Source organism: Lepus europaeus, chromosome 2 (assembly GCF_033115175.1).
Source record: "Lepus europaeus isolate LE1 chromosome 2, mLepTim1.pri, whole genome shotgun sequence".
Lineage (NCBI taxonomy): Eukaryota > Metazoa > Chordata > Mammalia > Lagomorpha > Leporidae > Lepus > Lepus europaeus.
This window is the reverse complement of record NC_084828.1, coordinates 70167727-70182077: the sequence shown is the minus strand read 5'-3', so window position 1 is coordinate 70182077 and position 14351 is coordinate 70167727. Positions and strand designations below refer to the sequence as shown.

Here is a 14351-nt window from a genome sequence, read left to right as displayed (position 1 = left end):
AACTCTTTACTAGAGACAACATTAGGAACTTAGAAACCAGTTGAGAAAACTGGGTAGCTATCTGGAAAAAAATAAAGTCCATTATTACATACTGTCCTTAATATGGACCTAATATTTGCACATAAAATATATCATTATACAAGTATCAGAAGAATAATATCTGCTATTTCTTGGGGTAAGAAATGCCTTCCTAAGCAAGCTAAAGCTACAGGAAAAGATTTGTATGTTTAAAACACTAAAATTTTTCTAGTAAAATCGATCATCAATAAAGGCAAAGAACTTATTCTCTGGAGGAATAGATAAATATCTACACCATAATAGAAGCTCCAGCAAATTCTCTAAGAAAATGACAACCCTAAAGAAATCTAGGTAGAAAATGTGAATATAAAATTCAGAAAAATAAATATGAATGCTTGATACACATGGAATGCTACTAAACCTCCCTGGTAAGGGAATATAAATTCTAAACAATGAGACAACATTTTTGCCCATCAAGATAAGAAAGAAGTTAAAACCAACATAGTAGAGGTGAAAGTGTAAGAGAAATGGCACCTACATATCCTGACAACCAGAGAGAATAACAATTTGTTCAGGCTCTTAGAAGAATAAGCAGATAACACTTATCAAAATGTCAATGCTTTTATCTTTAGATGCTAAAATTCACTTCCAAACAATCTCCCCTACAAAAATATTCATTCCTTTTTATCAAAGTATATTTACAAATATATTCAGAATAATGAAAAACTGGAAGCAACCTAAACATCCATCATTAGAGGTTCAAATAAATTATGATATATTCAGAGTATGGCTTCCTTTACAGGTATTTTTAAAAGAATGGAGTAGATAAGGTAATATGTGCATTGATAGGGAAAGAGTATTAGGATATTCTTAAACAAAAACAAGCAAGTTGCTCAACATACGTTCATATTACAGGCATTATATGTATTAATTATGTGTATGTGACTGAAAAAAATGTTTGCAAGGATATACGCAAATCAATAGTGGCTTTCTGGTAGAAGAGAGGGCATTGAGGGAAGCCTGGAACACTATGAAGAGTGAATTTCACTCCTTGGTTTAAGTAGGTGGGATACAACCAGACTACTCTAGAAAGAGCATTTTGTTTGCTGTGTGGAGAATAAATGAAGGGTGACAACGGATACAGGCTGGAGTAGTAGACAACTTTAATAATCTGGGTAAAAGGTGCAAGAGGGCATAGACTAAGGCAGGGGCAGTGAGGGTAAAAGAGAAACCCCAGCGAGAGGTAGGATCCATACACCTGACTGATTAGTTCCGGAGGGAGAGGATGAAGACTGCCTAGAATGACTCCTGGCTCCCATTCTGGAAGTAGAAGGAGATGCAAAGAAAGGGAATAACTTGAGAGAAACGTGGAAGATGAGACAAGGAGTTAATTCTGTTCCATGTATTCTGGGTCAGAGGTATCAATTGGAGAAACAAAAGGAAATGTAAACTCAGTCACCGAAGATTTGGACTTAAAATTATGGGCATTTGTGATACAATGAGATGGCCCAGAATGGTGGACATTTGGTACACCACTACTGCTTCCATACAAGCATGTCTAATGAACTGGGGAACAACTCCAAGCACCTTGGATGAAACTTATGGGCCATCCCTGAACTAGGGAGTATGTGGAGAGCAAAAGAAGGACAAAATAAACCTTGAGAAGTTTTAATACTGAAGGGGCTTCCAAATAAGAAGATTCAGCAAATAAGATGGGGAAGGAATCATGGGAAAAGGAAAAGATGTATGCAGTATACAAAACATACTGTCACACAGGCCTGCTCCTTTATGTGACTAGCATAGCCCTATATGGGAAACTCCCTTTCATGAGTGGAATTATATGAGTATGATCATATAATTTATTATCTAAAATGGAACACTTAACAATCTATTAACAATAATAATCATATCAAGGGGCCAGCACTGTGGCATAGAGGGTTAAGCTGCTACCTACAGTGCCAGCATCCCATATGGGCACTGGTTCAAGACCGGCTGCTCCACTTCTGATTTAGCTCTCTGCTATGGCCTGGGAAAAATGGTCCAAGTCCTTGGGCCCCTGCACCTGCGTGGAAGACCTAGAAGAAGCTCCTGGTTCCTGGCTTCAGAACAGCGCAGCTCCAGCCGTTGCGGCCAACTGGGGAGTGAACCAGCGGATGGAAGACCTCTCTCTCTGCCTCGCCTTTTTTCTCTATGTAACTCTGACTTTCAAATAAATAAACAAACCCTTAAAATAATCATATCAAGACAACAGTATAAATACAGGGGACACAGAGAAGGACCCCAGCACTGGACCAATATACAGAAGGAAGGTGAAATGATGAGGCTGACTGCAACATTATAGATGAATGACTTAAGGCTCATCTGGTCTTTATAAAAATCTTTTTTTTTTTTTAAAAAAGATCTTATTTATTTATTTGAGAGGCAGAGTTACAGATAGAGGGAGAGATAGAGAGAAAGGTCTTCCATCCGCTGGTACACTCCCAAACAGCCATAACAACCGAAGCTGGGCCTATACAAAGCCAGGAGTCAGGAGATTCTTCCGGGTCTCCTATATGAGTGCAGGGGCCTGAGGACTTGGGCCATCTTCCACTGTTTTCCCAGGCCATAAGCAGAGAGCTAAATTGGAAGAGGAGCAGCCAGGACATGAACCAGTGTCTATATAGGTTGCGGGCGTTGTAGGTGGAGGCTTACTATGCCACTGCACCAGCCCCTCTAATAATCATCTTTATCACATTTCCTGACCTACATTCTACCTACTCAAATGTTTTTAGTCCTACAAGATAATACACATACACAGCAATGTCTCCATGCTGAACTCCCATTCAGATAATGTGAACTCTACTAAGAATGACAAGTTTCTTCTAATTTGTGACATATATTAATCTTATTAACTAAATTCTATTTCTGTTGATAAACCCAAAATGACAGCATTTCTCAAATTCAACAAACTTTGTCGGGGCCGGCATTGTGGTGTACTGGGTTAAGCTACTGCCTACAGTGCTGCCTTCCCATAAAAGCATTGGTTCGAGTCCTAGCTGCTCCACATCCAATCCAGCTCCCCGATAATGTGCCTGGTAAATTAGCAGAAGACAACCCATGTGCTTGGGCCCCTGTCACCCATGTGGGAGACCCAGACAGAGTTCTTAGCTCCTGGCTTTTGCTTGGCCCAGCCCCAGCCATTGTGGACATTTGGGGAGTGAGCCAGTGGATGGAAGATCCCTCTGTCTGTGGCTCTCCCTCTTTCTGTAACTCTGCCTTTCAGATAAATAATTTTGTAAAAATCTTTAAAATAAATAAACTTTTTTTTTTTTTTTTTTTTTTTTGACAGGCAGAGTGGATAGTGAGAGAGAGAGAGAGAGAGAAAGGTCTTCCTTTTTGCCGTTGGTTCACCCTCCAATGGCCGCTACGGCCGGGGCATCTCGCTGATCCGAAGCCAGGAGCCAGGTGCTTCTCCTGGTCTCCCATGCAGGTGCAGGGCCCAAGGACTTGGGCCATCCTCCACTGCCTTCCCGGGCCATAGCAGAGAGCTGGCCTGGAAGAGGGGCAACCGGGATAGAATCTGGCACCCCGACCGGGACTAGAACCCGGTGTGCCGGCGCCGCAAGGTGGAAGATTAGCCTGTTAAGCCACAGCGCTGGCCAAAAATAAACTTTTCATAGTGCAATCTCATCCGTGCTTACCACTACTCTACACAAATGATCTCAGACACTGAAATTCTCCCCTCTAATCATTATCTTTTGTTCCCTTACCTCCTCAGCTCTCTCCTAGTAAGTGCATCCTTTTACAACTTCAGTAATTCTGCTATCAAGCTCCTTTATTTACTGTTATAGTGTCCTCCTCCTCACTCCACCATAACCATTCCCCATCAGCAAACATTTGCTGGAGGCTTACTGTGTGTCAGGCATTCTGTTACATGATGAAGATACAAAAATGACACACAGACATTGAGCTTAAGGAGGTCACTTCTTAATAAAGACAAATACATAAAGAAATCACTATAAGATGATATAGCGATATATCATATGATAAAGGTGGTACAGTGATACATCAAATGATAAAGGTGGTATAATATAGCCACACACAAATTGAAGAGGTAGCAAAGGATGACCAGAACTTCCAGAAAATGTCAGCGACCAGTTTAGCATGAAGACTAGAATGAAGTAAATTCAATCTGGAAGCAAAGGAAGTAACAGGGGATAAGTGGCTGGGGATAAGCAAAGAAGAAACAGTCCAGAAGGAAGTCTGTTCTGGTGCAGTGGAATGAAACAGGCTCAAGGAATTGTAAATAACTCAAGAAGACCAGCTTGCAGACCACAGGAGGCAGTAGCTCAGTGAGCTGAAGAAACACGCAGAGCCAGGTCACAGCAAGCTGTCATGACACACAGAGTGCAAACGGAGAGTCAGTACATTCTTACAGGGAAGTGGGCAATGGGCTGTTGTTCATATCTGCAAACTCCCGGATAGTAGGGCTGACGATGGAGTGGACAGAAATGACAACGGGGGCAGGGGGAACAACTCAAAGGTTACTTTCTGCATAAGAGATGACAAGGCTACGACTTAAGATGGTAACAAGAAGGGCGGGAAGAAGGGGGTAGACTCTAGATATATTTAGAGACATGGAATCAAGAGTGAACAATTGGATATTGAATGTGAGTGACAAAAGAGAGCCTAGAAAAGCTCAAACTTCTGGCCTGAGCAACTTAGTGGACATCATGAACTGAGATAAAACAATGAAGAGAAAAAGGAAGAACAGTTTTGAGAAAATAAGACTATGAGTCCAATACCTCTGAGTTTGAGAGCTATAACCTACCCATAGCCCAATAGTTCTGTCATTCTGAAGTTAAGTAGGGTGATCTTAATAGTACAGATAGTTTTAAAATTATTCAACAATTAAAACTAAGGGCAGGCTGCCCTGGGACAACATATAGAGTGTGATAAAAGAAACAGGATTCTAAGATAGAATCCTAGAGAACCAGTAACACTTAAGAGTTCAGTGGGGAAAAAATATGAAAGAGCAAAACATTAAAACCAAGAGGTGAGGCTGGAATTGTGGTGCAGTTAGCCAGGCTATTACCTGCAATGCCAGTATCCCTTATCAGAGTGCCAGTTTCAGTCCTGGCTGTTCTGTTTCCGTTCCGGATCCCTGCTAACGTGCCTTGAAAGGCAGCATAAGATGGTTCAAGTACTTGGGCCCCTGCAACTCATGCGGGAGTCCTGGATGGAGTTCCAGGCTCCTGGCTTCAGCCCAGACAAGTCCTTGCAGCTGTGGCCATTTGGGGAGTGAATGGGTAGATGGAATATGTCTCTCTCTCTCTCACTCTGCCTTTCAAATAAATAAATCTTAAAAAACAAAACAATGACAAAAAACACCAAGGATGTGAGGAGAAAAGAAGCAGGAGGAAGAACAGAAAAGCTGTCATGGAGTGTAAAGAAGGCAAGTTTCAAGAGAAAGGAGAGGCTAGCGCTGTAGCCCTACCTCTGACTTTTCCTGCAGCTGCAGACAGTTATCCAGGAATAGAAGAGATCTGTCCACAGACTTTCTGGCTCTTTTTATGGAAGTTACTTCTTCGCAAGCCACTTCTCCATCCGAGAGGCACTGGAACCAATCTGGTTGAAGGGCCTCCTGAATTGCCATGAACTTGGAAGTCGTCATTTCCACTCGTCCTCCAACACCCCACACAGACACCGACTGCCATGGAAGAAGATAATGAGGAATCAGAAAAAAAAAAAAAAATGCAAATCAATCAGAAAAAAAGTAATAAAATGAAAAAGCACTAATTGAGTTTTATAACAGGAGAGATGGTGATAATTCAATAAGCTAAATATGGTAGATAAAATAATTGTGCTACATTCCAAATTCTCTAGAGACCTTATAGCTCTTAGAGCATCCTTCAAGGGCCAGACAAGTCAACTTCTGAGCTAGCTTGAAGAATTCTGTTATATTTTTCTTACATAATCTTCCATTCTTCTATCCCATCTCTATCATCCTTGCTATTCCTGAATTAATTACATACTCCAATTCTTCTCTGCTTTTGATCACATTGCTCCTTTTGACTGAAATACCTTTCTACTTCTTTGCCTGGCGAAATGTAAGTGTTATGCATCCTTTGAGACACTGAGTTCAAACATCATACACTGTAATATGCTATCCAAACCCTCCCGGGCAATCTTTCACTCCTCTAAGTTCTTACAGCAATTTATACTTACTGTTTTTATAGAAAAGATAGCACTCATCATACCACTGTATATAAGGGTACTTCAAAATATTCATGGGAAATGAAATTAAGAGGTTTTGACATCCATGTATATGAGAGGTCTTCAAAAAGTTCATGGAGGTATAGGAGTTTGGCCTGGCATTTAAGACACTGGTTAAGATACCTGTGTCCCACATGGGAGTAGCCAGGTTCAACACCCAGCTCCGCTCCTGACTCCAGCTTCCTGCTGACGCAGACCCTTGGAGAGAAGGATGACAGCTCAAGTAATTGGGTTCCTGCCATCCACACAGAAGACCTGGATTGAGTTTTCAACTCATAGCTTTGGCCCCCAATTGGGCCCATTGCAGCCATCTGAGGGAGCGAATCAGTGGAGAGAAGCTCTGTCAATCTGTTTCTCTGCCTTGAAAATAAATAAACAAATAAAAGAAATCCATGTTTCAAAAAAAAGATCATAAAAATGTGTATTATGAAAAAAACTATGTATTAATTTAAAATTTTACACCAAAAAATAAACATCTTTTAATTCCATTTTTCCATGAAACTTTTGAAATACCCGCATATTTGTCTGACCAGAGTACCCAGTTCATGCTTGTTTCCAGTCTAGAGCACCACATAGTGACACTTAGTGTTTACAAGACTGAGTTAGATACAGAATTATGTACAAACACATAAATGCTGCTTAAATGAGTCCACTCCTTTACAAATGGGATAGATAACTGAGGTAAAAATATTCTCTTCTGAACCGAAATTATAATACATAGTGTTCTTAGGTACAACTTATAGATCCTGTTGATATCAATATAGTGAGGCCAGGGAAAGCGATGGCATTTGTGAAGCAGCCGTATGACACCAAAGCCTTGCCAGAACGCCATTCTTGCGGATCATGCAGATGGGGCCACTTCTCAGGTGAAAACTTTTAATGAAGTCTTTTTGATTCCATTCTTCATTAGCTAAAATCTCCGGCTGTGGACCCAGTTCTCACAAATTCTGTTTTACCAGCAAGCAATATTATTCTGAGGTTCTACTATATATAGTGGTACACGTGATAACCCTCATCAGCAACTTTCCCCACTCTTCTTGAACTTGTTAATACTGCAAATAAAGTGCAGCAACAAAAGACTACTGTTTTCTCCCAGCACAGCAATTTCTTTTTTTGGTATGTACATAACCCTCCTCTGCCCCCATTTTTTTTTTTTTTTTTATTTGCAACAAAGAAAATGCTGAGGATACTTTCCTTACCTTAACCTCATTCTTAGGTAGCCCCACTCTAACTCTTAGGAACCATCCCATCCCAATGTAATCACTGAAACAAAGAGAAGACATAAAAGGATTTATCCCAGAGTGAGGTCCCAGTATCTGAGGGAGACAACAGGTGAAATTCCAGGCACACAGGTACAGTCCTGGAGGTCCTTTGGGAAGCATACCTTGTTTGTGACATAACCAGCTGGGCAGGGACTGACTGGATCGTGCAGGGAGCAGTACAAGAGTGATTCTGGCATGCCTGTATAAACACAAAAAAAGTGTTGCTTGTATCAACAACTACACTGCATTGGAACAGAGAACAGCTTCATATGTCTACTAGGTGGAACTCCAAACACAGTAAATAGTTGGTTCCTGATCTTGGAATTATAGGAGACCTAGCAACATGAAATAAAAGGCTTCTTTCAAACCTACTAATCTCAAAAGAATTAAATGTAAAAGTTAATTTCTGATGTAGTGAGCTGCTACAAAGGAAAGGGACATCGTAAGGTACAAGAATAATGAAAGTATATATTGACATGTTGATCTCACTCAGTTTTATTTAAAGAGTTTAATATCAAATATGCTTATTCTAAGTACCAGCAAGAGAAACTAGCTATTGGAAAGATGAAATGATATAGTCAAAGACAATCTAATGAATAATAAATCTTATTAGTTACAATTATAGGTCCCTGAAACAGAATTATAGGAAAGCTATAGGATACTGCAAATGGATCTCATTTTCAGTACATTTTAGTGATTCAAGACAAAGATGTCTTAGGTTCTTTAGTCAAAAAACAAAAAATCATTAAAAAAATTTTTTTAAAAAGATTGGTAAGCCATATGTGCTTCAATTTCATATATTCTCCATATTTTTCATAAGAAAAAAATAGGATTCTGCTGAAAAGAGACAAAATAAATAGAGTAAGTGAAAAACCTCTACAGTTTCTCATCTTATTTTCTAAAATGTCCATTATTGCAATAATCTTTAGAAAGCTTATATTAGCATTTTCACTTAATTGTATGCTTGTATACTTTAGGGAATTGACCTCAGATCAAGGAAGCATTACACAAATTCCTCCACTGAAATACAGGGCCTTGTGACAACCAACAAGCCATTCACACAGTTCCTTCAGAAGCGGAGGGCCAAATAACCAATGGAAACAGCGTTTCACTCTCAAAGCTGAGTCCCATATATTGGGATAAAGCTTCAGGAGGAAGTGGAGAAGATCTCGTTCTCTAACTGCCACCACTTTAGGTTTTCCTATAAATAAATAGATACATCTGCATATAAAATTCAATTTCTGAAACAAAAGACAATATTAACCTATCAGAACATAGCTGTATATAAATTCTTCATCTTCTGCTGTATGTCTAGGGCTCCAGCATGAGGCTGTTTTGGATCTCATGTATGTCCCATGTAAGTTCTCACCTCTGGGTCTTTGCACAATACCTTGGAGTGTCTGCTCTATAACTGTCTACAACCATGGCTGTGCCTACTCCTGGTCTTTGCCTTCCAAGTGAACCTAGAACAGGTCAAGTGCTCTTCTCTCTGGGCTATCATTATATATACATTGCCCTCATCCTACAAAGCAGTCATTATATTCTTACTAGAATTTTTCTTTTATATGACAGGTAGAGTTATAGACAGAGAGAGAGAGGGAGAGACAGAGAGAAAGGTCTTCCTTCCACTGGTTCACTCCCCAAATGGCTGCTACGGCTGGCGTTGCGCCGATCTGAAGCCAGGAGCCAGGTACTTCCTCCTGGTCTCCCATGTGGGTGCAGGGGCCCAAGTACTTGGGCCATCCTCCACTGCCCTCCTGCTGGACTGGAAGAGGAGCAGCCAGGACTAGAAATGGGGCCATATGGGATGCCAGTGCCAGAGGTGGAGGATCAATCAAATGAGCCCGTTTTTTCTTTTTTTTCAAGATTGTACTGATTGGGGCTGGCGCTGTTGCATACAGGTAGCCAGCGCCTGCAGTGCCAGCATCCCATATGGGTGCTGGGTCAAGTCCCCACTGCTCCACTTCTGATCCCGCTCTCTCTTATGGCCTGGGAAAGCAGTAGAGGATGGTCCAAGTCCTCGGGCCCCTGCACCTGTGTGGGAAGACTCAGAGGAAGCTCCTGGCTCCTGGCTTTGGATCAGCGCAGCTCCAGCCATTGCAGCCAACTGGGGAGTGAACCAGTGGATGGAAGACTTCTCTTTCTCTGCCTCTCCTTCTCTGTGTAACTCTGACTTTCAAATAAATAAATCTTTAAAAAAAAAAAAAGATTGTATTATTTGAGAGGCAGAGTTACAGATAGAGAAAGGTCTTCCATCTACTGGTTCACTCACCAAATGGCAGCAAAGGCCAGGGCCGATCCAAAGCCAGGAGCCAGAAGCTTCATCCAAGTCTCCCACTCGGTGCAGAGGCCCAAGTACTTGGTCCATCTCCTACTGCTTTCCCAAGCCATAAACAGAGAGCTGGATGAGAAGGGAGTAGCTGGGACAAGAATTGGTACCCATATGGGATGCCAGCACTGCATTCGGAGGCTTAACCTAGTATGCCACAGCACCAATACCAGTCTATTTATCTTTATCCCAGCTAGGCTATGAGTTCCAGGGGAGCAGCAATTTTGAATCCCCAGTGCCTGGTTCTTAGATGCTCAACAAATATATATTAAAATAATAAACAAATATACGAGTGAAAAACCAGAGTTAACAGCACATCCAAACTCCAAATTAATACAACAGAAAGCACACACACATAACTTAATTTTTACCTATAAACTTCCCAACTCCTTCCTTATATTCTGCCAAGACTTCATGATGTTCTGCCCTGTAAGCAAAACAGAATACATCACAATCATTCCGTGGATACTCTATTCAACACATGAAGTTCTCTTCTCACCCAAAGAAACTATATGACAATGAATGTAGTCTTGGACAGCAAAGTACACCATTATTCAAAAGTCCAAACTAGTCAGGGTAGGTTCCTAGCCAGAATAAAGGTCTTCAATTTACAGGTGGTTGTGTGAGAAGAGGAACTGGCAAAGACCAACTGCTTCAGAAAACTTGGATTTTCTTCCTCCTTTTCTTCACTTAAAATCTTTGTTATTAATACAACAGAGCAGAGTTATCTGATCAGACAGCAGGCTCTGCAATGAAGTATAAAGTCAGCATGTACCCTACAATGACCTAATGTAGTTAGTTCTGTTTCCATAAAGCAGTACTAGCAAGTACATGCACAGAGGCAGAAAAAGCTTCGAGCGCAGTGCGAGAGAGCACTTAGTTCTCATAGAGCATTCCCTGCCTTGTCACCCTGAGAAGCAGAGATACCATGCAAGTCTGGCCTATCATTTCCATATTAGAGCCAGATTTACAAGATCTGATACCTCTTTCCTCATTTCACCCTGAAAATCTGCAAATTATACATATAAGCAAAAAAAATTACACATATAAGCAAAATTATACATGAAAATTATACATATAAGCAAAAAAAAAATCTTTTTTCCCTCTTTGTTGCATCAAATTATGATAACTAAGCTGCTGCCAGAGCCAATACTTGAATGGCTGGCTATGACACTTACAGGGATGACAGTGTAAGCTGAGCCATGGCAGGAACTCCATGGATATTATGCAGTGTGTGATGGGTCAGGTGAGGAGCAGAGCCAGTCTTGGTATACAGAAGGCAGCCTGGAATGTCCATGGTGATGTCTCCCGTTTTGCCCAGGTTTTGTATTTGTCCAAGGCGACAGCCATTGACTACCTTGATAAGATTCAGCTTCATCCCAAGGGATTTCTCTAGGTCCTGATAAGAAAAGGGCAGTACATTTAGAAGGAGCATCACAGCATTTTGTGAAGAAAGCGACCTGTGGAAAAATGAATGATAGCATGTTTATTAATACTCCTAGTCTACAATTTTTCGTAGCTATCAGGAACAGTGGAATGAGAAAAGGCACAGAGAGAAGATGATACCTTCCCCAAGGTCCCAGAGCACTATGATGACATCAACTACTTTTTAAATTTAGTCATGGAACTTTTGTCTAAACTGACAAAAACCAAACAAATGGAAGGATGGAAGTAGAAAGACTAGTCTTTGAAAGAATGCCAGGAAGCTACAGTTCACTCTCAGCCTTGCAAATGTGTTTGGAGAAATGTCATACTGCTTAGGTCATACTGATTACTGATTTGATCCACTTTTTCATTCTTCAATGAGAGATGCTAAGCAATGTAGTACTTTTCCTAACAACGTTGTCCTGTAAAGAAAACAGGTACTAAGCATTTTAGTGCTTATTAAAATATATCAAAAGATAAGTAGAGATTTTCTCTCAGTTAAGATTATTTTCCAAATTGTTCTTACAGAGATGAAAAACTGTATGGAGCATACATGCTTTCCATTGACAAAATGTCACAGATTTTATAAAAATGGGGAAACACAAATAATTGTTTAAAGAAAAATAAAGACATAATTTACAATTTCCATAGATACAATAGGAAAATAAAAAACAAAACATGATCAATTATTTGTTGGATGCCGCTAAATCATTAGTATTCAATGAAGCAAAATCTTTTAAAATACAGGATGGACTTGATAAACAGGTATGGAAGACCATTCGTAAAAATGGACATAACAACATGACAAATGCTTTACATCTCTAAGCAAATACCACAGCCTCTGGAATTCTAGCTAATTGGGCCAGTCCTCATTTTACTTCTAAACTATTACAGCTATCTGAGAAGCTCCAATCTTAGATCGTATCCTCATAACCACTGTTTAAGATGCTGCCAGGGCCCAGCGCTGTGGTGCAGTGGGTAAACGCCCTGGCCTGAAGTGCCAGCATCCCATGTTGGCACCAGTTTGAGACCCGGCTGCTCCACTTCCCATCCAGCTCTCTGCTATAGCCTGGGAAAGCAGTAGGAGATGCCCCAAGTCCTTGGGCCCCTGCAACCACGTGGGAGACCCAGAGGAAACTCCTGGCTCCTGGCTGTGGATTGGCGCAGCTCTGGCCGTTGCCGCCAATTGGGGAGTGAACCAGCAGATGAAAGACCTCTCCCTCTCTCTTTGCCTTTCCTCTCTCTGTGTAACTCTGACTTGCAAATAAATAAATAAATCTTTAAAAAAACACCTTGCGGCGCCGGCACACCGGGTTCTAGTCCCGGTCGGGGCTCCGGATTCTGTCCCGGTTGCCCCTCTTCCAGGCCAGCTCTCTGCTGTGGCCAGGGAGTGCAGAGGAGGATGGCCCAAGTACTTGGGCCCTGCACCCCATGGGAGACCAGGAGAAGCACCTGGCTCCTGCCATCGGATCAGCGCGGTGCGCTGGCCGCAGCGCGCTAGCCGCGGCGGCCATTGGAGGGTGAACCAACGGCAAAGGAAGACCTTTCAGTCTGTCTCTCTCTCTCTCACTGTCCACTCTGCCTGTCTAAAAAAAAAAAAAAAAAAATCCTAAAAATAAAAAAACAAAAAAAGAAAAAGATCCTGTCAGATAAACAAACATTAGCTACCACTAAAGATATTCAGGAATGCAAACATTACGTTTTTAAGAGATAGAAATTCTCATACTTAAGTCATCACCATCATTAGAATCTTAGACATAATAATTACTTTCTGTATAGTCCAATAAAAGATTTCATGTTAAACATAAATCAGAAAAACTAGCATGTTTGAGGAAAGTCTGGTCACTTAAAAACAACTGTCACAGATCCCATACAAATTAAAGCTAAGGGGAAAAAAATATGTCCCTACAAAAACTAGCATAAAAGCTAATTTTCTTTTTTTTAATGGAAGACACTGCATTGCCTGGAGCTGTCTCCGAAAGGACTACAGACAAAACTTGCTGGTTCTTCCTTCACTCCAGAAACTCTCTCATCTGAGCTACTTAAGGTATGTAAAGATTTTAAATGTAAACACATGAGTTGTAATTTTTTAAAATTAAATTTACATAAGGGTTGGAAGGAACTTCATAGGGTAAAACTAGTATATTAGAAAAATGTAGGCCGGCGCCACGGCTCACTAGGCTAATCCTCCGCCTTGCGGTGCCAGCACACTGGGTTCTAGTCCTGGTCGGGGCGCCGGATTCTGTCCTGGTTGCCCCTCTTCCAGGCCAGCTCTCTGCTGTGGCCAGGGAGTGCAGTGGAGGATGGCCCAAGTCCTTGGGCCCTGCACCCCATGGGAGACCAGGATAAACACCTGGCTCCTGCCATTGGATCAGCGCGGTGCGCCGGCCGCAGTGCGCCAGCCACGGCGGCCATTGGAGGGTGAACCAACGGCAAAGGAAGACCTTTCTCTCTGTCTCTCTCACTGTCCACTCTGTCAAAAAAAAAAAAAAGTTTAGGGTTCTAGAATGCTGCCAATTTATTATATCTGCATGTTTTCATTTCCTTAGTTTATTAGATGACATAAATGATAGACAAAGCTTCTGATGAGCACAATAATCTGCTTTCCTATTCTAATTTAATTACAGGTAAAAACAACAGACCACAACGCTTAGTAAACCTGTGCTTAATATCCCAGGTAATGGGGGCAGGGATGCTGAAGCGCCAGCCTTCCATATAGGCACCGGTTCAAGTCCTGGCTGCTCTACTTCTGATCCAGCTCTCTGCTATGGCCTTGGAAAGCAGTAGAAGATGACCCAAGTCCTTGGGCCCCTGCAATCATCTGGGAGACCGGGAAGAAGCTCCTGGCTCCTGGCTTCGGATCGGCGCAGTTCCAGCCGTTGCAGCCAATTGGGGAGTGAACCATCGGATGGAAGACCTCTTTCTCTCTTTATCTGCCTCTCCTCTCTCTCTCTGTGTAACTCTGACTTTCAAATAAATAAATCTTTAAAAAAAATAATCCCAGGTAATGTATAATTGCCATTAGACTTTAAAAATGCTGGAAAGAGTTTATAGAGTTTCAC

The 14351-nt window shown here is 41.4% G+C and overlaps 1 protein-coding gene across 1 annotated transcript in view; it reads right to left on the bottom strand.

Moving 5' to 3' along the window:
• The window catches only part of QTRT2 (queuine tRNA-ribosyltransferase accessory subunit 2), a 31963-nt gene that overhangs the window by 12141 nt on the left and 5471 nt on the right, over positions 1-14351 (bottom strand). The window contains exons 2-5 of the mRNA XM_062208435.1: positions 11043-11263; positions 10236-10291; positions 7658-7734; positions 5495-5707 (exon numbers count right to left, since the gene is read on the bottom strand). Of these exons, the coding sequence (XP_062064419.1) occupies positions 5495-5707; positions 7658-7734; positions 10236-10291; positions 11043-11242 (546 nt within the window). The 5' untranslated portion in view covers positions 11243-11263. The remainder of the gene's footprint in view (positions 1-5494; positions 5708-7657; positions 7735-10235; positions 10292-11042; positions 11264-14351) is intronic.